The 26607-nt window shown below is 57.2% G+C and overlaps 1 protein-coding gene across 1 annotated transcript in view; it reads left to right on the forward strand.

Moving 5' to 3' along the window:
- The window catches only part of LOC144486993 (RING finger protein 112-like), a gene marked incomplete at its 3' end in the record, with an annotated part of 76428 nt that overhangs the window by 44272 nt on the left and 5549 nt on the right, over window positions 1-26607 (forward strand). The window contains exons 8-9 of the mRNA XM_078205031.1: window positions 399-522; window positions 15867-15997. Of these exons, the coding sequence (XP_078061157.1) occupies window positions 399-522; window positions 15867-15997 (255 nt within the window). The remainder of the gene's footprint in view (window positions 1-398; window positions 523-15866; window positions 15998-26607) is intronic.

Genomic DNA, 26607 nt, shown 5'->3' on the forward strand with positions numbered 1-26607 from the left:
CATCAGTACAGATACAGTCAGTAACACAGGGTGCTGGGGGAGAGGGGTTACTGAGTGAGAGTGTGAGGGAGCTGGATTAACATCAGTACAGATACAGTCAGTAACACAGGGTGCTGGGGGAGAGGGGTTGCTGAGTGACAGTGTGAGGGAGCTGGATTAACATCAGTACAGATACAGTCAGTAACACAGGGTGCTGGGGGAGAGGGGTTCCTGAGTGACAGTGTGAGGGAGCTGGATTAACATCAGTACAGATACAGTCAGTAACACAGGGTGCTGGGGGAGAGGGGTTCCTGAGTGACATTGTGAGGGAGCTGCATTAACTTTAATCTGTCATGGTGGCCAGTGAGTGTCTGGGCTTCTAATGAGAATCTCAACGCTTTACAACTTTTTATTCACAGAAAATTGCGAATTCCAAGACGAAGTACCAGCCATTCATGAAAAAGAAAGTCTCGAAGGCTCAGTGCTTTTTGCTTCCTCACCCAGGAGAAGCGATTGCTCACAGCTCGACAGGGCACAGAAAAGGCAAGTGATTTAACGCACCGTCCCACAGGGGGAAAGGACAGTGTATCGAACGCACTGTGACACCCGGTCCCAGAGGGGGGAAAGGACAGTGTATCGAACGCACTGTGACACCTGGTCCCAGAGGGGGAAAGGACAGTGTATCTAACGCGCTGTGACACCCGGTCCCAGAGGGGGAAAGGACAGTGTATCTAACACACTGTGACACCCGGTCCCAGAGGGAGAAAGGACAGTGTATCTAACACACTGTGACACCCGGTCCCAGAGGGGGAAAGGACAGTGTATCTAACGCACTGTGACGCCTGGTCCCAGAGGGGGAAAGGACACTGTGTCTAACGCACTGTGACACCCGGTCCCAGAGGGGGAAAGGACAGTGTATCTAACACACTGACACCCGGTCCCAGAGGGGGAAAGGACAGTGTATCTAACGCACTGTGACACCCGGTCCCAGAGGGGGAAAGGACAGTGTATCTAACGCACTGTGACACCCGGTCCCAGAGGGGAAAGGACAGTGTATCTAACGCACTGTGACACCCGGTCCCAGAGGGGGAAAGGACATTGTATCTCAGGCACTGTGACACCCGGTCCCAGAGGAGGAAAGGACAGTGTATCTAACGCACTGTGACACCCGGTCCCAGAGGGGGAAAGGACAGTGTATCTAACGCACTGTGACACCCAGTCCCAGAGGGGGAAAGGACAGTGTATCTAACGCACTGTGACACCCAGTCCCAGAGGGGGAAAGGACAGTGTATCTAACGCACTGTGACACCCGGTCCCAGAGGGGGAAAGGACAGTGTATCTCAGGCACTGTGCACCCGGTCCCAGAGGGGGAAAGGACAGTGTATCGAACGCACTGTGACACCCAGTCCCAGAGGGGGAAAGGACAGTGTATCTAACGCACTGTGACACCTGGTCCCAGAGGGCGAAAGGACAGTGTATCTAACGCACTGTGACACCCGGTCCCAGAGGGGGAAAGGAAAATGTATCTAATGCACTGTGACACCCGGTCCCAGAGGGGGAAAGGACAGTGTATCTAACGCACTGTGACACCCGGTCCCAGAGGGGGAAAGGACAGTGCATCTAACACACTGTGACACCCGGTCCCAGAGGGGGAATGGACAGTGTATCTAACGCACTGTGACACCCGGTCCCAGAGGGGGAAAGGACAGTGTATCTAACGCACTGTGACACCCAGTCCCAGAGGGGGAAAGGACAGTGTATCTAACGCACTGTGACGCCTGGTCCCAGAGGGGGAAAGGACAGTGTATCTAACGCACTGTGACACCCGGTCCCAGAGGGGGAAAGGACAGTGTATCTAACGCACTGTGACGCCTGGTCCCAGAGGGGGAAAGGACAGTGTGTCTAACGCGCTGTGACACCCGGTCCCACAGGGGGTAAGGACAGTGTATCTAACGCACTGTGCCACCCGGTCCCAGAGGGGGAAAGGACAGTGTATCTAATGCACTGTGACATCCGGTCCCAGACGGTGAAAGGACAGTGTATCTCAGGCACTGCGACACCCGGTCCCAGAGGGGGAAAGGACACTGTGTCTAACGCACTGTGACACCCGGTCCCAGAGGGGGAAAGGACAGTGTGTCTAACGCACTGTGACACCCGGTCCCAGAGGGGGAAAGGACAGTGTATCGAACACACTGTGACACCCGGTCCCAGAGGGGGAAAGGACAGTGTATCTAACGCACTGTGACACCCGGTCCCAGATGGGGAAAGGACAGTGTATCTAACGCACTGTGACACCCGGTCCCAGAGGGGGAAAGGACAGTGTATCTAACGCACTGTGAAACCCGGTCCCAGAGGGGGAAAGGACAGTGTATCTAACGCACTGTGACACCCGGTCCCAAAGGGGGAACGGACAGTGTATCTAACACACTGACACCCGGTCCCCGAGGGGGAAAGGACAGTGTATCTAACGCACTGTGACACCCGGTCCCAGAGGGGGAAAGGACAGTGTATCTAACGCACTGTGACACCCGGTCCCAGAGGGGGAAAGGACAGTGTATCTAACGCACTGTGACACCCGGTCCCAGAGGGGGAAAGGACAGTGTATCTAACGCACTGTGACACCCGGTCCCAGAGGGGGAAAGGACAGTGTATCCAACGCACTGTGACACCCGGTCCCATAGGGGGAAAGGACAGTGTACCTAACGCACTGTGACACCCGGTCCCAGAGGGGGAAAGGACAGTGTATCTAACGCACTGTGACGCCTGGTCCCAGAGGGGGAAAGGACAGTGTGTCTAAAACACAGTGACACCCGGTCCCAGAGGGGGAAAGGACAGTGTATCTAACACACTGTGAAACCCGGTCCCAGAGGGGGAAAGGACAGTGTATCTAACGCACTGTGACACCCGGTCCCAGAGGGGGAAAGGACAGTGTATCTAACACACTGTGACACCCGGTCCCAGAGGGGGAAAGGGCAGTGTATCTAACGCACTGTGACACCCGGTCCCAGAGGGGGAAAGGACAGTGTATCTAACACACTGACACCCGGTCTCAGAGGGGGAAAGGACAGTGTATCTAACGCACTGTGACACCCGGTCCCAGAGGGGGAAAGGACAGTGTATCTAACGCACTGCGACACCCGGTCCCAGAGGGGAAAGGACAGTGTATCTAACGCACTGTGACCCCCGGTCCCAGAGGGGGAACGGACAGTGTATCTCAGGCACTGTGCACCCGGTCCCAGAGGGGGAAAGGAAAATGTATCTAACGCACTGAGACACCCGGTCCCAGAGGGGGAAAGGACAGTGTATCTAACACACTGTGACACCCGGTCCCAGAGGGGGAATGGACAGTGTATCTAAGGCACTGTGACATGCGGTCCCAGAGGGGGAAAGGACAGTGTATCTAACGCACTGTGACGCCCGGTCCCAGAGGGGGAAAGGACAGTGTATCTAACGCACTGTGACACCCGGTCCCAGAGGGGGGAAGGGACAGTGTATCTAACGCACTGTGACACCCGGTCCCAGAGGGGGAAAGGACAGTGTGTCTAACGCACTCTGACACCCGGTCCCAGAGGGGGAAAGGACAGTGTATCTAACGCGCTGTGACACCCGGTCCCAGAGGGGGAAAGGACAGTGTATCTAACACACTGTGACACCCGGTCCCAGAGGGAGAAAGGACAGTGTATCTAACACACTGTGATACCCGGTCCCAGAGGGGGAAAGGACAGTGTATCTAACGCACTGTGACGCCTGGTCCCAGAGGGGGAAAGGACAGTGTGTCTAACGCACTGTGACACCCGGTCCCGGAGGGGGAAAGGACAGTGTATCTAACACACTGACACCCGCTCCCAGAGGGGGAAAGGACAGTGTATCTAACGCACTGTGACACCCGGTCCCAGAGGGGGAAAGGACAGTGTATCTAACGCACTGTGACACCCGGTCCCAGAGGGGAAAGGACAGTGTATCTAACGCACTGTGACACCCGGTCCCAGAGGGGGAAAGGACAGTGTATCTCAGGCACTGTGCACCCGGTCCCAGAGGGGGAAAGGACAGTGTATCTAACGCACTGTGACACCCAGTCCCAGAGGGGGAAAGGACAGTGTATCTAACGCACTGTGACACCCAGTCCCAGAGGGGGAAAGGACAGTGTATCTAACGCACTGTGACACCCGGTCCCAGAGGGGGAAAGGACAGTGTATCTCAGGCACTGTGCACCCAGTCCCAGAGGGGGAAAGGACAGTGTATCTAACGCACTGTGACACCCAGTCCCAGAGGGGGAAAGGACAGTGTATCTAACGCACTGTGACACCTGGTCCCAGAGGGCGAAAGGACAGTGTATCTAACGCACTGTGACACCCGGTCCCAGAGGGGGAAAGGAAAATGTATCTAACGCACTGTGACACCCGGTCCCAGAGGGGGAAGGGACAGTGTATCTAACGCACTGTGACACCCGGTCCCAGAGGGGGAAAGGACAGTGCATCTAACACACTGTGACACCCGGTCCCAGAGGGGGAATGGACAGTGTATCTAACGCACTGTGACACCCGGTCCCAGAGGGGGAAAGGACAGTGTATCTAACGCACTGTGACACCCAGTCCCAGAGGGGGAAAGGACAGTGTATCTAACGCACTGTGACGCCTGGTCCCAGAGGGGGAAAGGACAGTGTATCTAACGCACTGTGACACCCGGTCCCAGAGGGGGAAAGGACAGTGTATCTAACGCACTGTGACGCCTGGTCCCAGAGGGGGAAAGGACAGTGTGTCTAACGCACTGTGACACCCGGTCCCAGAGGGGGAAAGGACAGTGTATCTAATGCACTGTGACATCCGGTCCCAGACGGTGAAAGGACAGTGTATCTCAGGCACTGCGACACCCGGTCCCAGAGGGGGAAAGGACACTGTGTCTAACGCACTGTGACACCCGGTCCCAGAGGGGGAAAGGACAGTGTGTCTAACGCACTGTGATACCCGGTCCCAGAGGGGGAAAGGACAGTGTATCGAACACACTGTGACACCCGGTCCCAAAGGGAAAACGGACAGTGTATCTAACGCACTGTGACACCCGGTCCCAGATGGGGAAAGGACAGTGTATCTAACGCACTGTGACACCCGGTCCCAGAGGGGGAAAGGACAGTGTATCTAACGCACTGTGACACCCGGTCCCAGAGGGGGAAAGGACAGTGTATCTAACACACTGACACCCGGTCCCCGAGAGGGAAAGGACAGTGTATCTAACGCACTGTGACACCCGGTCCCAGAGGGGGAAAGGACAGTGTATCTAACGCAGTGTGACACCCGGTCCCAGAGGGGGAAAGGACAGTGTATCTAACGCACTGTGACACCCGGTCCCAGAGGGGGAAAGGACAGTGTATCTAACGCACTGTGACACCCGGTCCCAGAGGGGGAAAGGACAGTGTATCCAACGCACTGTGACACCCGGTCCCATAGGGGGAAAGGACAGTGTACCTAACGCACTGTGACACCCGGTCCCAGAGGGGGAAAGGACAGTGTATCTAACGCACTGTGACGCCTGGTCCCAGAGGGGGAAAGGACAGTGTGTCTAACGCACTGTGACACCCGGTCCCAGCGGGGGAAAGGACAGTGTATCTAACACACTGTGACACCCGGTCCCAGAGGGGGAAAGGACAGTGTATCTAACGCACTGTGACACCCGGTCGCAGAGGGGGAAAGGACAGTGTATCTAACACACTGTGACACCCGGTCCCAGAGGGGGAAAGGGCAGTGTATCTAACGCACTGTGACACCCGGTCCCAGAGGGGGAAAGGACAGTGTATCTAACGCACTGCGACATCCGGTCCCAGAGGGGGAAAGGACAGTGTATCTAACGCACTGTGACACCCGGTCCCAGAGGGGAAAGGACAGTGTATCTAACGCACTGTGACCCCCGGTCCCAGAGGGGGAAAGGACAGTGTATCTCAGGCACTGTGACACCCGGTCCCAGAGGGGGAAAGGAAAATGTATCTAACGCACTGAGACACCCGGTCCCAGAGGGGGAAAGGACAGTGTATCTAACGCACTGTGACACCCGGTCCCAGAGGGGGAAAGGACAGTGTATCTAACACACTGTGACACCCGGTCCCAGAGGGGAAAGGACAGTGTATCTAACGCACTGTGACACCCGGTCCCAGAGGGGGAAAGGACATTGTATCTCAGGCACTGTGACACCCGGTCCCAGAGGAGGAAAGGACAGTGTATCTAACGCACTGTGACACCCGGTCCCAGAGGGGGAAAGGACAGTGTATCTAACACACTGTGACACCCGGTCCCAGAGGGGGAAAGGGCAGTGTATCTAACGCACTGTGACACCCGGTCCCAGAGGGGGAAAGGACAGTGTATCTAACACACTGACACCCGGTCTCAGAGGGGGAAAGGACAGTGTATCTAACGCACTGTGACACCCGGTCCCAGAGGGGGAAAGGACAGTGTATCTAACGCACTGCGACACCCGGTCCCAGAGGGGAAAGGACAGTGTATCTAACGCACTGTGACCCCCGGTCCCAGAGGGGGAACGGACAGTGTATCTCAGGCACTGTGCACCCGGTCCCAGAGGGGGAAAGGAAAATGTATCTAACGCACTGCGACACCCGGTCCCAGAGGGGGAAAGGACAGTGTATCTAACACACTGTGACACCCGGTCCCAGAGGGGGAATGGACAGTGTATCTAAGGCACTGTGACATGCGGTCCCAGAGGGGGAAAGGACAGTGTATCTAACGCACTGTGACGCCCGGTCCCAGAGGGGGAAAGGACAGTGTATCTAACGCACTGTGACACCCGGTCCCAGAGGGGGGAAAGGACAGTGTATCTAACGCACTGTGACACCCGGTCCCAGAGGGGGAAAGGACAGTGTGTCTAACGCACTCTGACACCCGGTCCCAGAGGGGGAAAGGACAGTGTATCTAACGCGCTGTGACACCCGGTCTCAGAGGGGGAAAGGACAGTGTATCTAACACACAGTGACACCCGGTCCCAGAGGGAGAAAGGACAGTGTATCTAACACACTGTGATACCCGGTCCCAGAGGGGGAAAGGACAGTGTATCTAACGCACTGTGACGCCTGGTCCCAGAGGGGGAAAGGACAGTGTGTCTAACGCACTGTGACACCCGGTCCCGGAGGGGGAAAGGACAGTGTATCTAACACACTGACACCCGGTCCCAGCGGGGGAAAGGACAGTGTATCTAACGCACTGTGACACCCGGTCCCAGAGGGGGAAAGGACAGTGTATCTAACGCACTGTGACACCCGGTCCCAGAGGGGGAAAGGACAGTGTATCTCAGGCACTGTGCACCCGGTTCCAGAGGGGGAAAGGACAGTGTATCTAACGCACTGTGACACCCAGTCCCAGAGGGGGAAAGGACAGTGTATCTAACGCACTGTGACACCCAGTCCCAGAGGGGGAAAGGACAGTGTATCTAACGCACTGTGACACCCGGTCCCAGAGGGGGAAAGGACAGTGTATCTCAGGCACTGTGCACCCAGTCCCAGAGGGGGAAAGGACAGTGTATCTAACGCACTGTGACACCCAGTCCCAGAGGGGGAAAGGACAGTGTATCTAACGCACTGTGACACCTGGTCCCAGAGGGCGAAAGGACAGTGTATCTAACGCACTGTGACACCCGGTCCCAGAGGGGGAAAGGGACAGTGTATCTAACGCACTGTGACACCCGGTCCCAGAGGGGGAAGGGACAGTGTATCTAAAGCACTGTGACACCCGGTCCCAGAGGGGGAAAGGACAGTGCATCTAACACACTGTGACACCCGGTCCCAGAGGGGGAATGGACAGTGTATCTAACGCACTGTGACACCCGGTCCCAGAGGGGGAAAGGACAGTGTATCTAACGCACTGTGACACCCAGTCCCAGAGGGGGAAAGGACAGTGTATCTAACGCACTGTGACGCCTGGTCCCAGAGGGGGAGAGGACAGTGTATCTAACGCACTGTGACACCCGGTCCCAGAGGGGGAAAGGACAGTGTATCTAACGCACTGTGACGCCTGGTCCCAGAGGGGGAAAGGACAGTGTGTCTAACGCACTGTGACACCCGGTCCCAGAGGGGGAAAGGACAGTGTATCTAATGCACTGTGACATCCGGTCCCAGACGGTGAAAGGACAGTGTATCTCAGGCACTGCGACACCCGGTCCCAGAGGGGGAAAGGACACTGTGTCTAACGCACTGTGACACCCGGTCCCAGAGGGGGAAAGGACAGTGTGTCTAACGCACTGTGATACCCGGTCCCAGAGGGGGAAAGGACAGTGTATCGAACACACTGTGACACCCGGTCCCAAAGGGAAAACGGACAGTGTATCTAACGCACTGTGACACCCGGTCCCAGATGGGGAAAGGACAGTGTATCTAACGCACTGTGACACCCGGTCCCAGAGGGGGAAAGGACAGTGTATCTAACGCACTGTGACACCCGGTCCCAGAGGGGGAAAGGACAGTGTATCTAACACACTGACACCCGGTCCCCGAGAGGGAAAGGACAGTGTATCTAACGCACTGTGACACCCGGTCCCAGAGGGGGAAAGGACAGTGTACCTAACGCACTGTGACACCCGGTCCCAGAGGGGGAAAGGACAGTGTATCTAACGCACTGTGACGCCTGGTCCCAGAGGGGGAAAGGACAGTGTGTCTAAAACACAGTGACACCCGGTCCCAGAGGGGGAAAGGACAGTGTATCTAACACACTGTGAAACCCGGTCCCAGAGGGGGAAAGGACAGTGTATCTAACGCACTGTGACACCCGGTCCCAGAGGGGGAAAGGACAGTGTATCTAACACACTGTGACACCCGGTCCCAGAGGGGGAAAGGGCAGTGTATCTAACGCACTGTGACACCCGGTCCCAGAGGGGGAAAGGACAGTGTATCTAACACACTGACACCCGGTCTCAGAGGGGGAAAGGACAGTGTATCTAACGCACTGTGACACCCGGTCCCAGAGGGGGAAAGGACAGTGTATCTAACGCACTGCGACACCCGGTCCCAGAGGGGAAAGGACAGTGTATCTAACGCACTGTGACCCCCGGTCCCAGAGGGGGAACGGACAGTGTATCTCAGGCACTGTGCACCCGGTCCCAGAGGGGGAAAGGAAAATGTATCTAACGCACTGAGACACCCGGTCCCAGAGGGGGAAAGGACAGTGTATCTAACACACTGTGACACCCGGTCCCAGAGGGGGAATGGACAGTGTATCTAAGGCACTGTGACATGCGGTCCCAGAGGGGGAAAGGACAGTGTATCTAACGCACTGTGACGCCCGGTCCCAGAGGGGGAAAGGACAGTGTATCTAACGCACTGTGACACCCGGTCCCAGAGGGGGGAAGGGACAGTGTATCTAACGCACTGTGACACCCGGTCCCAGAGGGGGAAAGGACAGTGTGTCTAACGCACTCTGACACCCGGTCCCAGAGGGGGAAAGGACAGTGTATCTAACGCGCTGTGACACCCGGTCCCAGAGGGGGAAAGGACAGTGTATCTAACACACTGTGACACCCGGTCCCAGAGGGAGAAAGGACAGTGTATCTAACACACTGTGATACCCGGTCCCAGAGGGGGAAAGGACAGTGTATCTAACGCACTGTGACGCCTGGTCCCAGAGGGGGAAAGGACAGTGTGTCTAACGCACTGTGACACCCGGTCCCGGAGGGGGAAAGGACAGTGTATCTAACACACTGACACCCGCTCCCAGAGGGGGAAAGGACAGTGTATCTAACGCACTGTGACACCCGGTCCCAGAGGGGGAAAGGACAGTGTATCTAACGCACTGTGACACCCGGTCCCAGAGGGGAAAGGACAGTGTATCTAACGCACTGTGACACCCGGTCCCAGAGGGGGAAAGGACAGTGTATCTCAGGCACTGTGCACCCGGTCCCAGAGGGGGAAAGGACAGTGTATCTAACGCACTGTGACACCCAGTCCCAGAGGGGGAAAGGACAGTGTATCTAACGCACTGTGACACCCAGTCCCAGAGGGGGAAAGGACAGTGTATCTAACGCACTGTGACACCCGGTCCCAGAGGGGGAAAGGACAGTGTATCTCAGGCACTGTGCACCCAGTCCCAGAGGGGGAAAGGACAGTGTATCTAACGCACTGTGACACCCAGTCCCAGAGGGGGAAAGGACAGTGTATCTAACGCACTGTGACACCTGGTCCCAGAGGGCGAAAGGACAGTGTATCTAACGCACTGTGACACCCGGTCCCAGAGGGGGAAAGGAAAATGTATCTAACGCACTGTGACACCCGGTCCCAGAGGGGGAAGGGACAGTGTATCTAACGCACTGTGACACCCGGTCCCAGAGGGGGAAAGGACAGTGCATCTAACACACTGTGACACCCGGTCCCAGAGGGGGAATGGACAGTGTATCTAACGCACTGTGACACCCGGTCCCAGAGGGGGAAAGGACAGTGTATCTAACGCACTGTGACACCCAGTCCCAGAGGGGGAAAGGACAGTGTATCTAACGCACTGTGACGCCTGGTCCCAGAGGGGGAAAGGACAGTGTATCTAACGCACTGTGACACCCGGTCCCAGAGGGGGAAAGGACAGTGTATCTAACGCACTGTGACGCCTGGTCCCAGAGGGGGAAAGGACAGTGTGTCTAACGCACTGTGACACCCGGTCCCAGAGGGGGAAAGGACAGTGTATCTAATGCACTGTGACATCCGGTCCCAGACGGTGAAAGGACAGTGTATCTCAGGCACTGCGACACCCGGTCCCAGAGGGGGAAAGGACACTGTGTCTAACGCACTGTGACACCCGGTCCCAGAGGGGGAAAGGACAGTGTGTCTAACGCACTGTGATACCCGGTCCCAGAGGGGGAAAGGACAGTGTATCGAACACACTGTGACACCCGGTCCCAAAGGGAAAACGGACAGTGTATCTAACGCACTGTGACACCCGGTCCCAGATGGGGAAAGGACAGTGTATCTAACGCACTGTGACACCCGGTCCCAGAGGGGGAAAGGACAGTGTATCTAACGCACTGTGACACCCAGTCCCAGAGGGGGAAAGGACAGTGTATCTAACACACTGACACCCGGTCCCCGAGAGGGAAAGGACAGTGTATCTAACGCACTGTGACACCCGGTCCCAGAGGGGGAAAGGACAGTGTATCTAACGCAGTGTGACACCCGGTCCCAGAGGGGGAAAGGACAGTGTATCTAACGCACTGTGACACCCGGTCCCAGAGGGGGAAAGGACAGTGTATCTAACGCACTGTGACACCCGGTCCCAGAGGGGGAAAGGACAGTGTATCCAACGCACTGTGACACCCGGTCCCATAGGGGGAAAGGACAGTGTACCTAACGCACTGTGACACCCGGTCCCAGAGGGGGAAAGGACAGTGTATCTAACGCACTGTGACGCCTGGTCCCAGAGGGGGAAAGGACAGTGTGTCTAACGCACTGTGACACCCGGTCCCAGCGGGGGAAAGGACAGTGTATCTAACACACTGTGACACCCGGTCCCAGAGGGGGAAAGGACAGTGTATCTAACGCACTGTGACACCCGGTCGCAGAGGGGGAAAGGACAGTGTATCTAACACACTGTGACACCCGGTCCCAGAGGGGGAAAGGGCAGTGTATCTAACGCACTGTGACACCCGGTCCCAGAGGGGGAAAGGACAGTGTATCTAACGCACTGCGACATCCGGTCCCAGAGGGGGAAAGGACAGTGTATCTAACGCACTGTGACACCCGGTCCCAGAGGGGAAAGGACAGTGTATCTAACGCACTGTGACCCCCGGTCCCAGAGGGGGAAAGGACAGTGTATCTCAGGCACTGTGACACCCGGTCCCAGAGGGGGAAAGGAAAATGTATCTAACGCACTGAGACACCCGGTCCCAGAGGGGGAAAGGACAGTGTATCTAACGCACTGTGACACCCGGTCCCAGAGGGGGAAAGGACAGTGTATCTAACACACTGTGACACCCGGTCCCAGAGGGGAAAGGACAGTGTATCTAACGCACTGTGACACCCGGTCCCAGAGGGGGAAAGGACATTGTATCTCAGGCACTGTGACACCCGGTCCCAGAGGAGGAAAGGACAGTGTATCTAACGCACTGTGACACCCGGTCCCAGAGGGGGAAAGGACAGTGTATCTAACACACTGTGACACCCGGTCCCAGAGGGGGAAAGGGCAGTGTATCTAACGCACTGTGACACCCGGTCCCAGAGGGGGAAAGGACAGTGTATCTAACACACTGACACCCGGTCTCAGAGGGGGAAAGGACAGTGTATCTAACGCACTGTGACACCCGGTCCCAGAGGGGGAAAGGACAGTGTATCTAACGCACTGCGACACCCGGTCCCAGAGGGGAAAGGACAGTGTATCTAACGCACTGTGACCCCCGGTCCCAGAGGGGGAACGGACAGTGTATCTCAGGCACTGTGCACCCGGTCCCAGAGGGGGAAAGGAAAATGTATCTAACGCACTGCGACACCCGGTCCCAGAGGGGGAAAGGACAGTGTATCTAACACACTGTGACACCCGGTCCCAGAGGGGGAATGGACAGTGTATCTAAGGCACTGTGACATGCGGTCCCAGAGGGGGAAAGGACAGTGTATCTAACGCACTGTGACGCCCGGTCCCAGAGGGGGAAAGGACAGTGTATCTAACGCACTGTGACACCCGGTCCCAGAGGGGGGAAAGGACAGTGTATCTAACGCACTGTGACACCCGGTCCCAGAGGGGGAAAGGACAGTGTGTCTAACGCACTCTGACACCCGGTCCCAGAGGGGGAAAGGACAGTGTATCTAACGCGCTGTGACACCCGGTCTCAGAGGGGGAAAGGACAGTGTATCTAACACACAGTGACACCCGGTCCCAGAGGGAGAAAGGACAGTGTATCTAACACACTGTGATACCCGGTCCCAGAGGGGGAAAGGACAGTGTATCTAACGCACTGTGACGCCTGGTCCCAGAGGGGGAAAGGACAGTGTGTCTAACGCACTGTGACACCCGGTCCCGGAGGGGGAAAGGACAGTGTATCTAACACACTGACACCCGGTCCCAGCGGGGGAAAGGACAGTGTATCTAACGCACTGTGACACCCGGTCCCAGAGGGGGAAAGGACAGTGTATCTAACGCACTGTGACACCCGGTCCCAGAGGGGGAAAGGACAGTGTATCTCAGGCACTGTGCACCCGGTTCCAGAGGGGGAAAGGACAGTGTATCTAACGCACTGTGACACCCAGTCCCAGAGGGGGAAAGGACAGTGTATCTAACGCACTGTGACACCCAGTCCCAGAGGGGGAAAGGACAGTGTATCTAACGCACTGTGACACCCGGTCCCAGAGGGGGAAAGGACAGTGTATCTCAGGCACTGTGCACCCAGTCCCAGAGGGGGAAAGGACAGTGTATCTAACGCACTGTGACACCCAGTCCCAGAGGGGGAAAGGACAGTGTATCTAACGCACTGTGACACCTGGTCCCAGAGGGCGAAAGGACAGTGTATCTAACGCACTGTGACACCCGGTCCCAGAGGGGGAAAGGGACAGTGTATCTAACGCACTGTGACACCCGGTCCCAGAGGGGGAAGGGACAGTGTATCTAAAGCACTGTGACACCCGGTCCCAGAGGGGGAAAGGACAGTGCATCTAACACACTGTGACACCCGGTCCCAGAGGGGGAATGGACAGTGTATCTAACGCACTGTGACACCCGGTCCCAGAGGGGGAAAGGACAGTGTATCTAACGCACTGTGACACCCAGTCCCAGAGGGGGAAAGGACAGTGTATCTAACGCACTGTGACGCCTGGTCCCAGAGGGGGAGAGGACAGTGTATCTAACGCACTGTGACACCCGGTCCCAGAGGGGGAAAGGACAGTGTATCTAACGCACTGTGACGCCTGGTCCCAGAGGGGGAAAGGACAGTGTGTCTAACGCACTGTGACACCCGGTCCCAGAGGGGGAAAGGACAGTGTATCTAATGCACTGTGACATCCGGTCCCAGACGGTGAAAGGACAGTGTATCTCAGGCACTGCGACACCCGGTCCCAGAGGGGGAAAGGACACTGTGTCTAACGCACTGTGACACCCGGTCCCAGAGGGGGAAAGGACAGTGTGTCTAACGCACTGTGATACCCGGTCCCAGAGGGGGAAAGGACAGTGTATCGAACACACTGTGACACCCGGTCCCAAAGGGAAAACGGACAGTGTATCTAACGCACTGTGACACCCGGTCCCAGATGGGGAAAGGACAGTGTATCTAACGCACTGTGACACCCGGTCCCAGAGGGGGAAAGGACAGTGTATCTAACGCACTGTGACACCCGGTCCCAGAGGGGGAAAGGACAGTGTATCTAACACACTGACACCCGGTCCCCGAGAGGGAAAGGACAGTGTATCTAACGCACTGTGACACCCGGTCCCAGAGGGGGAAAGGACAGTGTATCTAACGCAGTGTGACACCCGGTCCCAGAGGGGGAAAGGACAGTGTATCTAACGCACTGTGACACCCGGTCCCAGAGGGGGAAAGGACAGTGTATCTAATGCACTGTGACATCCGGTCCCAGACGGTGAAAGGACAGTGTATCTCAGGCACTGCGACACCCGGTCCCAGAGGTGGAAAGGACACTGTGTCTAACGCACTGTGACACCCGGTCCCAGAGGGGGAAAGGACAGTGTGTCTAACGCACTGTGACACCCGGTCCCAGAGGGGGAAAGGACAGTGTATCGAACACACTGTGACACCCGGTCCCAGAGGGGGAAAGGACAGTGTATCTAACGCACTGTTACACCCGGTCCCAGAGGGGGAAAGGACAGTGTATCTAACGCACTGTGACACCCGGTCCCAGAGGGGAAGAGGACAGTGTATCTAACACACTGATACCCGGTCCCCGAGGGGGAAAGGACAGTGTATCTAACGCACTGTGACACCCGGTCCCAGAGGGGGAAAGGACAGTGTATCTAACGCACTGTGACACCCGGTCCCAGAGGGGGAAAGGACAGTGTATCTAACGCACTGTGACACCCGGTCCCAGAGGGGGAAAGGACAGTGTATCTAACGCACTGTGACACCCGGTCCCAGAGGGGGAAAGGACAGTGTATCCAACGCACTGTGACACCCGGTCCCAGAGGGGGAAAGGACAGTGTACCTAACGCACTGTGACACCCGGTCCCAGAGGGGGGAAAGGACAGTGTGTCTAACGCACTGTCACCCCGTCCCAGAGGGGGAAAGGACAGTGTATCTAACGCACTGTGACACCCGGTCCCAGAGGGGGAAAGGACAGTGTATCTAACGCACTGTGACACCCGGTCCCAGAGGGGGAAAGGACAGTGTATCTAACGCACTGTGACACCCGGTCCCAGAGGGGGGAAAGGACAGTGTATCTAACGCACTGTGACACCCGGTCCCAGAGGGGGAAAGGACAGTGTATCTAACGCACTGTGACACCCGGTCCTTGAGGGGGAAAGGACAGTGTATCTAACGCACTGTGACACCCGGTCCTTGAGGGGGAAAGGACAGTGTATCTAACGCACTGTGACACCCGGTCCCAGAGGGGGAAAGGACAGTGTATCTAACGCACTGTGACACCCGGTCCTTGAGGGGGAAAGGACAGTGTATCTAACGCACTGTGACACCCGGTCCCAGAGGGGGGAAAGGACAGTGTATCTAACGCACTGTGACACCCGGTCCCAGAGGGGGAAAGGACAGTGTATCTAACGCACTGTGACACCCGGTCCTTGAGGGGGAAAGGACAGTGTATCTAACGCACTGTGACACCCGGCCCTTGAGGGGGAAAGGACAGTGTATCTAACGCACTGTGACACCCGGTCCCAGAGGGGGAAAGGACAGTGTATCTAACGCACTGTGACACCCGGTCCCAGAGGGGGAAAGGACGATGTATCTAAATTTCTGCTCCCTTTTAGAAATGACGGAGAGATTCAGACATTACCTGCTGGAATACTTTCGTTGTGTCTTGGATTCTCTGCCAATGAGTGGATGGAGAGACATGTCTGGCTCGATCCTGACCTGTCGTCAGTTGTTTGATCAGATCAAGGTATTTTGTCATGATACTGTACTTTGTTTGCCGTGCGTTTGTCTTTGTGAGTTTGAGAGTATGTGTCTGTCTCTAACTATGTCTCTGACATTCCTTTGCTGTTCGTTTGCCTGTGCTTTGGGATATTTGATTCAGCACATGCACTCTATTTCCATGTCTCAGTGCCAACATTGACACTAAACACACACTTCTTATGTTGCTGCATGTGTGATCGTGAATATGGGCTTTCTTTTCCATTTTCCCATCTTGCCTTTACACTGCTGTCTGGGTCCAGAATTCTTGTCCATCCCTAATTGCCCCTTAAGATGCTGGTGGGTGAAACATCTTCTTGCAGTCCCCGTTTGTCGTGTAGGTACACCCACAGTGCTGGTAGGGAGGGACTTTGAGGATTTTGACCCCAGCGACAGCGAGGGAACGGCCGATATGTCTCTAAGTCAGGCTGGTGTGTGGGGAGGGGGGCTCGGAGCGGGAACTTGCAGGTGGTGGGTGTTCCCCATGCATCTGCTGCCCCCCCTTTGCCTTTCTAGGTGGGTGCAGAGGGTGGGTTTGGAAGGTGCTGTTGAAGGAGCCTTGGCGAGTCGCTGTGGGGCATCTTGTAGACGGTACACACGGCTGCCGCTGTGCGTGGGTGGTGGAGGGAGTGAGTGTTTGTGGTTAGCGTGTCGATCGAGCGGGGAGGGGAGGCTGCTTTGTCCTGGATGGTGTGGAGCTTCTCCAGTGTTGTCGGGAGCCGCACTCATCCAGGCGAGTGGAGAGTGTCCCATCACACTCCTGACTTGTGTCCTTGTGGATGGTGGGACAGACTTTGGGAGGGGGGAGTCAGGAGGTGAGTTACTCTCCGCAGGATTCCGAGCCTCTGACCTGCTCTGGGAGCCACAGGATTTATACAGCTGGGTCCCAGTTCAGTTTCTGGTCACTGGGAACCCCCAGGATGTTGAGATTGCGGAGGGGGATTCAGTGATGGTGATGCCACAGAATGTCAAGGGGGAGATGGTTAGTATATGAAGTGTATAGCACAGTACAGGTATCTCTCATGGGGGGAGAGGGGAGAGACACTGTGTCACAGTGAGAGGCAAGCGAGACACTGGGTCACAGTGAGAGGAGAGACACTGGGTCACAGTGAGAGGGGAGAGACACTGGGTCACAGTGGGAGGGGAGAGAGACACTGGGTCACAGTGAGAGAGGAGAGACACTGGGTCACAGTGAGAGGGGAGAGACACTGGGTCACAGTGAGAGGGGAGAGACACTGGGTCACAGTGAGAGGGGAGAGACACTGGGTCACAGTGAGAGGGGAGAGAGACACTGGGTCACAGTGAGAGGGGAGAGAGACACTGGGTCACAGTGCGAGGGGAGAGAGACACTGGGTCACAGTGCGAGGGGAGAGAGACACTGGGTCACAGTGCGAGGGGAGAGAGACACTGGGTCACAGTGAGAGGGGAGAGAGACACTGGGTCACAGTGAGAGGGGAGAGAGACACTGGGTCACAGTGAGAGGGGAGAGAGACACTGGGTCACAGTGAGAGGGGAGAGACACTGGGTCACAGTGAGAGGAGAGAGAGACACTGGGTCACAGTGAGAGGGGAGAGAGACACTGGGTCACAGTGAGAGGGGAGAGAGACACTGGGTCACAGTGCGAGGGGAGAGAGACACTGGGTCACGGTGCGAGGGGAGAGAGACACTGGGTCACAGTGCGAGGGGAGAGAGACACTGGGTCACAGTGAGAGGGGAGAGAGACACTGGGTCACAGTGAGAGGGGAGAGAGACACTGGGTCACGGTGCGAGGGGAGAGAGACACTGGGTCACAGTGCGAGGGGAGAGAGACACTGGGTCACAGTGAGAGGGGAGAGAGACACTGGGTCACAGTGAGAGGGGAGAGACACTGGGTCACAGTGAGAGGGGAGAGAGACACTGGGTCACAGTGAGGGGGAGAGAGACACTGGGTCACAGTGAGAGTGGAGAGACACTGGGTCACAGTGAGAGGGGAGACACTGGGTCACAGTGAGAGGGGAGACACTGGGTCACAGTGAGAGGGGAGAGAGTCACTGGGTCACAGTGAGAGGAGAGAGACACTGGGTCACAGTGAGAGGGGAGAGAGACACTGGGTCACAGTGAGAGGGGAGAGACACTGGGTCACAGTGAGAGGGGAGAGACACTGGGTCACAGTGAGAGGGGAGAGACACTGGGTCACAGTGAGAGGGGAGAGAGTCACTGGGTCACAGTGAGAGGAGAGAGAGACACTGGGTCACAGTGAGAGGGGAGAGACACTGGGTCACAGTGAGAGGGGAGAGAGACACTGGGTCACAGTGAGAGGGGAGAGAGTCACTGGGTCACAGCGAGAGGGGAGAGAGACACTGGGTCACAGTGAGAGGGGAGAGAGACACTGGATCACAGTGAGAGGGGAGAGAGACACTGGGTCACAGTGAGAGGGGTGAGAGACACTGGGTCACAGTGAGAGGGGAGAGAGACACTGGGTCACAGTGAGAGGGGAGAGAGACACTGGGTCACAGTGAGAGGAGGGAGAGACACTGGGTCACAGTGAGAGGAGGGAGAGACACTGGGTCACAGTGAGAGGGGATAGACACTGGGTAACAGTGAGAGGAGAGAAACTGGGTCACAGTGAGAGGGGATAGACACTGGGTAACAGTGAGAGGAGAGACACTGGGTCACAGTGAGAGGGGAGAGACACTGGGTCACAGTGAGGGGAGAGAAACTGGGTCACAGTGAGAGGGGATAGACACTGGGTCACAGTGAGAGGAGAGAGACACTGGGTCACAGTGAGGGGAGAGAGACACTGGGACACAGTGAGAGGGGAGAGAGACACTGGGTCACAGTGAGAGGGGATAGACACTGGGTAACAGTGAGAGGAGAGACACTGGGTAACAGTGAGAGGAGAGAGACACTGGATCACAGCGAGAGGGGAGAGACACTGGGTCACAGTGAGAGGAGAGACACTGGGTCACAGTGAGAGGGGAGACACTGGGTCACAGTGAGAGGAGAGACACTGGGTCACAGTGAGAGGGGAGAGAGACACTGGGTCACAGTGAGAGGGGAGAGACACTGGGTCACAGTGAGAGGAGAGACACTGGGTCACAGTGAGAGGGGAGAGAGACACTGGGTCACAGTGAGGGGAGAGACACTGGGTCACAGTGAGAGGGGAGAGACACTGGATCACAGTGAGAGGGGAGAGACACTGGATCACAGTGAGAGGGGAGAGACACTGGGACACAGTGAGAGGGGAGAGAGACACTGGGTCACAGTGAGAGGGGATAGACACTGGGTAACAGTGAGAGGGGATAGACACTGGGTAACAGTGAGAGGAGAGAGACGCTGCGTCACAGCGAGAGGAGAGAGAGACACTGGGTCACAGTGAGAGGGGAGAGACACTGGGTCACAATGAGAGGGGAGAGACACTGGATCACAGTGAGAGGGGAGAGACACTGGATCACAGTGAGAGGGGAGAGACACTGGGTCACAGTGAGAGGGGAGAGAGACACTGGGTCACAGTGAGAGGGGAGAGAGACACTGGGTCACAGTGAGAGGGGAGAGAGACACTGGGTCACAGCGAGAGGGGAGAGAGACACTGGGTCACAGTGAGAGGGGAGAGAGACACTGGGTCACAGTGAGAGGGGAGAAAGTCACTGGGTCACAGCGAGAGGGGAGAGAGACACTGGGTCACAGCGAGAGGGGAGAGACACTGGGTCACAGTGAGAGGAGAGAGACACTGGGTCACAGTGAGAGGGGAGAGAGACACTGGGTCACAGCGAGAGGGGAGAGACACTGGGTCACAGTGAGAGGGGAGAGAGACACTGGGTCACAGTGAGAGGGGAGAGAGACACTGGGTCACAGTGAGAGGGGAGAGAGACACTGGGTCACAGTGAGAGGGGAGAAAGTCACTGGGTCACAGCGAGAGAGGAGAGAGACACTGGGTCACAGTGAGAGGGGAGAGAGACACTGGGTCACAGCGAGAGAGGAGAGACACTGGGCCACAGTGACAGGAGAGACACTGGGTCACAGTGAGAGGGGAGAGACACTGGGTCACAGTGAGAGGGGAGAGAGACGCTAGGTCACAGCGAAAGGGGAGAGACACTGGGTCACAGCGAGAGGGGAGAGAGACACTGGGTCACAGCGAGAGGGGAGAGACACTGGGTCACAGTGAGAGGGGAGAGACACTGGGTCACAGTGAGTGGGGAGAGACACTGGGTCACAGTGAGAGGGGAGAGACACTGGGTCACAGTGAGAGGAGAGAGACACTGGGTCACAGTGAGAGGAGAGACACTGGGTCACAGTGAGAGGAGAGACACTGGGTCACAGTGAGAGGGGAGAGACACTGGGTCACAGTGAGAGGGGAGAGAGACGCTGGGTCACAGCGAGAGGGGAGAGACACTGGGTCACAGTGAGAGGGGGGAGAGACACTGGATCACAGTGAGAGGGGAGAGAGACACTGGGTCACAGCGAGAGGGGAGAGACACTGGGTCACAGTGAGAGGGGAGAGACACTGGGTCACAGTGAGAGGGGAGAGACACTGGGTCACAGTGAGAGGAGAGACACTGGGTCACAGTGAGAGGGGAGAGACACTGGGTCACAGTGAGAGGGGGGAGAGACACTGGGTCACAATGAGAGGGGAGAGAGACACTGGGTCACAGTGAGAGGGGAGAGACACTGGGTCACAGTGAGAGGGGAGAGACACTGGGTCACAGTGAGAGGGGAGAGACACTGGGTCACAGTGAGAGGGGAGAGACACTGGGTCACAGTGAGAGGGGAGAGACACTGGGTCACAGTGAGAGGGGAGAGACACTGGGTCACAGTGAGAGGGGAGAGACACTGGGTCACAGTGAGAGGGGAGAGACACTGGGTCACAGTGAGAGGAGAGACACTGGGTCACAGTGAGAGGGGAGAGACACTGGGTCACAGTGAGAGGGGAGAGACACTGGATCACAGTGAGAGGGGGGAGAGACACTGGGTCACAATGAGAGGGGAGAGAGACACTGGGTCACAGTGAGAGGGGAGAGACACTGGGTCACAGTGAGAGGGGAGAGACACTGGGTCACAGTGAGAGGAGAGACACTGGGTCACAGTGAGAGGGGAGAGACACTGGGTCACAGTGAGAGGGGAGAGAGACGCTGGGTCACAGCGAGAGGGGAGAGACACTGGGTCACAGTGAGAGGGGGGAGAGACACTGGGTCACAATGAGAGGGGAGAGAGACACTGGGTCACAATGAGAGGGGAGAGACACTGGGTCACAGTGAGAGGGGAGAGACACTGGATCACAGTGAGAGGGGGGAGAGACACTGGGTCACAATGAGAGGGGAGAGAGACACTGGGTCACAGTGAGAGGGGAGAGACACTGGGTCACAGTGCGAGGGGAGAGAGACACTGGGTCACGGTGCGAGGGGAGAGAGACACTGGGTCACAGTGCGAGGGGAGAGAGACACTGGGTCACAGTGAGAGGGGAGAGAGACACTGGGTCACAGTGAGAGGGGAGAGAGACACTGGGTCACGGTGCGAGGGGAGAGAGACACTGGGTCACAGTGCGAGGGGAGAGAGACACTGGGTCACAGTGAGAGGGGAGAGAGACACTGGGTCACAGTGAGAGGGGAGAGACACTGGGTCACAGTGAGAGGGGAGAGAGACACTGGGTCACAGTGAGGGGGAGAGAGACACTGGGTCACAGTGAGAGTGGAGAGACACTGGGTCACAGTGAGAGGGGAGACACTGGGTCACAGTGAGAGGGGAGACACTGGGTCACAGTGAGAGGGGAGAGAGTCACTGGGTCACAGTGAGAGGAGAGAGACACTGGGTCACAGTGAGAGGGGAGAGAGACACTGGGTCACAGTGAGAGGGGAGAGACACTGGGTCACAGTGAGAGGGGAGAGACACTGGGTCACAGTGAGAGGGGAGAGACACTGGGTCACAGTGAGAGGGGAGAGAGTCACTGGGTCACAGTGAGAGGAGAGAGAGACACTGGGTCACAGTGAGAGGGGAGAGACACTGGGTCACAGTGAGAGGGGAGAGAGACACTGGGTCACAGTGAGAGGGGAGAGAGTCACTGGGTCACAGCGAGAGGGGAGAGAGACACTGGGTCACAGTGAGAGGGGAGAGAGACACTGGATCACAGTGAGAGGGGAGAGAGACACTGGGTCACAGTGAGAGGGGTGAGAGACACTGGGTCACAGTGAGAGGGGAGAGAGACACTGGGTCACAGTGAGAGGGGAGAGAGACACTGGGTCACAGTGAGAGGAGGGAGAGACACTGGGTCACAGTGAGAGGAGGGAGAGACACTGGGTCACAGTGAGAGGGGATAGACACTGGGTAACAGTGAGAGGAGAGAAACTGGGTCACAGTGAGAGGGGATAGACACTGGGTAACAGTGAGAGGAGAGACACTGGGTCACAGTGAGAGGGGAGAGACACTGGGTCACAGTGAGGGGAGAGAAACTGGGTCACAGTGAGAGGGGATAGACACTGGGTCACAGTGAGAGGAGAGAGACACTGGGTCACAGTGAGGGGAGAGAGACACTGGGACACAGTGAGAGGGGAGAGAGACACTGGGTCACAGTGAGAGGGGATAGACACTGGGTAACAGTGAGAGGAGAGACACTGGGTAACAGTGAGAGGAGAGAGACACTGGATCACAGCGAGAGGGGAGAGACACTGGGTCACAGTGAGAGGAGAGACACTGGGTCACAGTGAGAGGGGAGACACTGGGTCACAGTGAGAGGAGAGACACTGGGTCACAGTGAGAGGGGAGAGAGACACTGGGTCACAGTGAGAGGGGAGAGACACTGGGTCACAGTGAGAGGAGAGACACTGGGTCACAGTGAGAGGGGAGAGAGACACTGGGTCACAGTGAGGGGAGAGACACTGGGTCACAGTGAGAGGGGAGAGACACTGGATCACAGTGAGAGGGGAGAGACACTGGATCACAGTGAGAGGGGAGAGACACTGGGACACAGTGAGAGGGGAGAGAGACACTGGGTCACAGTGAGAGGGGATAGACACTGGGTAACAGTGAGAGGGGATAGACACTGGGTAACAGTGAGAGGAGAGAGACGCTGCGTCACAGCGAGAGGAGAGAGAGACACTGGGTCACAGTGAGAGGGGAGAGACACTGGGTCACAATGAGAGGGGAGAGACACTGGATCACAGTGAGAGGGGAGAGACACTGGATCACAGTGAGAGGGGAGAGACACTGGGTCACAGTGAGAGGGGAGAGAGACACTGGGTCACAGTGAGAGGGGAGAGAGACACTGGGTCACAGTGAGAGGGGAGAGAGACACTGGGTCACAGCGAGAGGGGAGAGAGACACTGGGTCACAGTGAGAGGGGAGAGAGACACTGGGTCACAGTGAGAGGGGAGAAAGTCACTGGGTCACAGCGAGAGGGGAGAGAGACACTGGGTCACAGCGAGAGGGGAGAGACACTGGGTCACAGTGAGAGGAGAGAGACACTGGGTCACAGTGAGAGGGGAGAGAGACACTGGGTCACAGCGAGAGGGGAGAGACACTGGGTCACAGTGAGAGGGGAGAGAGACACTGGGTCACAGTGAGAGGGGAGAGAGACACTGGGTCACAGTGAGAGGGGAGAGAGACACTGGGTCACAGTGAGAGGGGAGAAAGTCACTGGGTCACAGCGAGAGAGGAGAGAGACACTGGGTCACAGTGAGAGGGGAGAGAGACACTGGGTCACAGCGAGAGAGGAGAGACACTGGGCCACAGTGACAGGAGAGACACTGGGTCACAGTGAGAGGGGAGAGACACTGGGTCACAGTGAGAGGGGAGAGAGACGCTAGGTCACAGCGAAAGGGGAGAGACACTGGGTCACAGCGAGAGGGGAGAGAGACACTGGGTCACAGCGAGAGGGGAGAGACACTGGGTCACAGTGAGAGGGGAGAGACACTGGGTCACAGTGAGTGGGGAGAGACACTGGGTCACAGTGAGAGGGGAGAGACACTGGGTCACAGTGAGAGGAGAGAGACACTGGGTCACAGTGAGAGGAGAGACACTGGGTCACAGTGAGAGGAGAGACACTGGGTCACAGTGAGAGGGGAGAGACACTGGGTCACAGTGAGAGGGGAGAGAGACGCTGGGTCACAGCGAGAGGAGAGAGACACTGGGTCACAGTGAGAGGGGGGAGAGACACTGGATCACAGTGAGAGGGGAGAGAGACACTGGGTCACAGCGAGAGGGGAGAGACACTGGGTCACAGTGAGAGGGGAGAGACACTGGGTCACAGTGAGAGGGGAGAGACACTGGGTCACAGTGAGAGGAGAGACACTGGGTCACAGTGAGAGGGGAGAGACACTGGGTCACAGTGAGAGGGGGGAGAGACACTGGGTCACAATGAGAGGGGAGAGAGACACTGGGTCACAGTGAGAGGGGAGAGACACTGGGTCACAGTGAGAGGGGAGAGACACTGGGTCACAGTGAGAGGGGAGAGACACTGGGTCACAGTGAGAGGGGAGAGACACTGGGTCACAGTGAGAGGGGAGAGACACTGGGTCACAGTGAGAGGGGAGAGACACTGGGTCACAGTGAGAGGGGAGAGACACTGGGTCACAGTGAGAGGGGAGAGACACTGGGTCACAGTGAGAGGAGAGACACTGGGTCACAGTGAGAGGGGAGAGACACTGGGTCACAGTGAGAGGGGAGAGACACTGGATCACAGTGAGAGGGGGGAGAGACACTGGGTCACAATGAGAGGGGAGAGAGACACTGGGTCACAGTGAGAGGGGAGAGACACTGGGTCACAGTGAGAGGGGAGAGACACTGGGTCACAGTGAGAGGAGAGACACTGGGTCACAGTGAGAGGGGAGAGACACTGGGTCACAGTGAGAGGGGAGAGAGACGCTGGGTCACAGCGAGAGGGGAGAGACACTGGGTCACAGTGAGAGGGGGGAGAGACACTGGGTCACAATGAGAGGGGAGAGAGACACTGGGTCACAATGAGAGGGGAGAGACACTGGGTCACAGTGAGAGGGGAGAGACACTGGGTCACAGTGAGAGGAGAGACACTGGGTCACAGTGAGAGGGGAGACACTGGGTCACAGTGAGAGGAGAGACACTGGGTCACAGTGAGAGGGGAGAGAGACACTGGGTCACAGTGAGAGGGGAGAGACACTGGGTCACAGTGAGAGGAGAGACACTGGGTCACAGTGAGAGGGGAGAGAGACACTGGGTCACAGTGAGGGGAGAGACACTGGGTCACAGTGAGAGGGGAGAGACACTGGATCACAGTGAGAGGGGAGAGACACTGGATCACAGTGAGAGGGGAGAGACACTGGGACACAGTGAGAGGGGAGAGAGACACTGGGTCACAGTGAGAGGGGATAGACACTGGGTAACAGTGAGAGGGGATAGACACTGGGTAACAGTGAGAGGAGAGAGACGCTGCGTCACAGCGAGAGGAGAGAGAGACACTGGGTCACAGTGAGAGGGGAGAGACACTGGATCACAGTGAGAGGGGAGAGACACTGGATCACAGTGAGAGGGGAGAGACACTGGGTCACAGTGAGAGGGGAGAGAGACACTGGGTCACAGTGAGAGGGGAGAGAGACACTGGGTCACAGTGAGAGGGGAGAGAGACACTGGGTCACAGCGAGAGGGGAGAGAGACACTGGGTCACAGTGAGAGGGGAGAGAGACACTGGGTCACAGTGAGAGGGGAGAAAGTCACTGGGTCACAGCGAGAGGGGAGAGAGACACTGGGTCACAGCGAGAGGGGAGAGACACTGGGTCACAGTGAGAGGAGAGAGACACTGGGTCACAGTGAGAGGGGAGAGAGACACTGGGTCACAGCGAGAGGGGAGAGACACTGGGTCACAGTGAGAGGGGAGAGAGACACTGGGTCACAGTGAGAGGGGAGAGAGACACTGGGTCACAGTGAGAGGGGAGAAAGTCACTGGGTCACAGCGAGAGAGGAGAGAGACACTGGGTCACAGTGAGAGGGGAGAGAGACACTGGGTCACAGCGAGAGAGGAGAGACACTGGGTCACAGTGAGAGGAGAGACACTGGGTCACAGTGAGAGGGGAGAGACACTGGGTCACAGTGAGAGGGGAGAGAGACGCTAGGTCACAGCGAAAGGGGAGAGACACTGGGTCACAGCGAGAGGGGAGAGAGACACTGGGTCACAGCGAGAGGGGAGAGACACTGGGTCACAGTGAGAGGGGAGAGACACTGGGTCACAGTGAGAGGGGAGAGACACTGGGTCACAGTGAGAGGGGAGAGACACTGGGTCACAGTGAGAGGAGAGAGACACTGGGTCACAGTGAGAGGAGAGACACTGGGTCACAGTGAGAGGAGAGACACTGGGTCACAGTGAGAGGGGAGAGACACTGGGTCACAGTGAGAGGGGAGAGAGACACTGGGTCACAGTGAGGGGAGAGACACTGGGTCACAGTGAGAGGGGAGAGACACTGGATCACAGTGAGAGAGGAGAGACACTGGATCACAGTGAGAGGGGAGAGACACTGGGACACAGTGAGAGGGGAGAGAGACACTGGGACACAGTGAGAGGGGAGAGAGACACTGGGTCACAGTGAGAGGGGATAGACACTGGGTAACAGTGAGAGGGGATAGACACTGGGTAACAGTGAGAGGAGAGAGACACTGGGTCAC

Source organism: Mustelus asterias, unplaced genomic scaffold, assembly GCF_964213995.1.
Source record: "Mustelus asterias unplaced genomic scaffold, sMusAst1.hap1.1 HAP1_SCAFFOLD_550, whole genome shotgun sequence".
In the NCBI taxonomy this organism is placed as follows: Eukaryota; Metazoa; Chordata; class Chondrichthyes; order Carcharhiniformes; family Triakidae; genus Mustelus; species Mustelus asterias.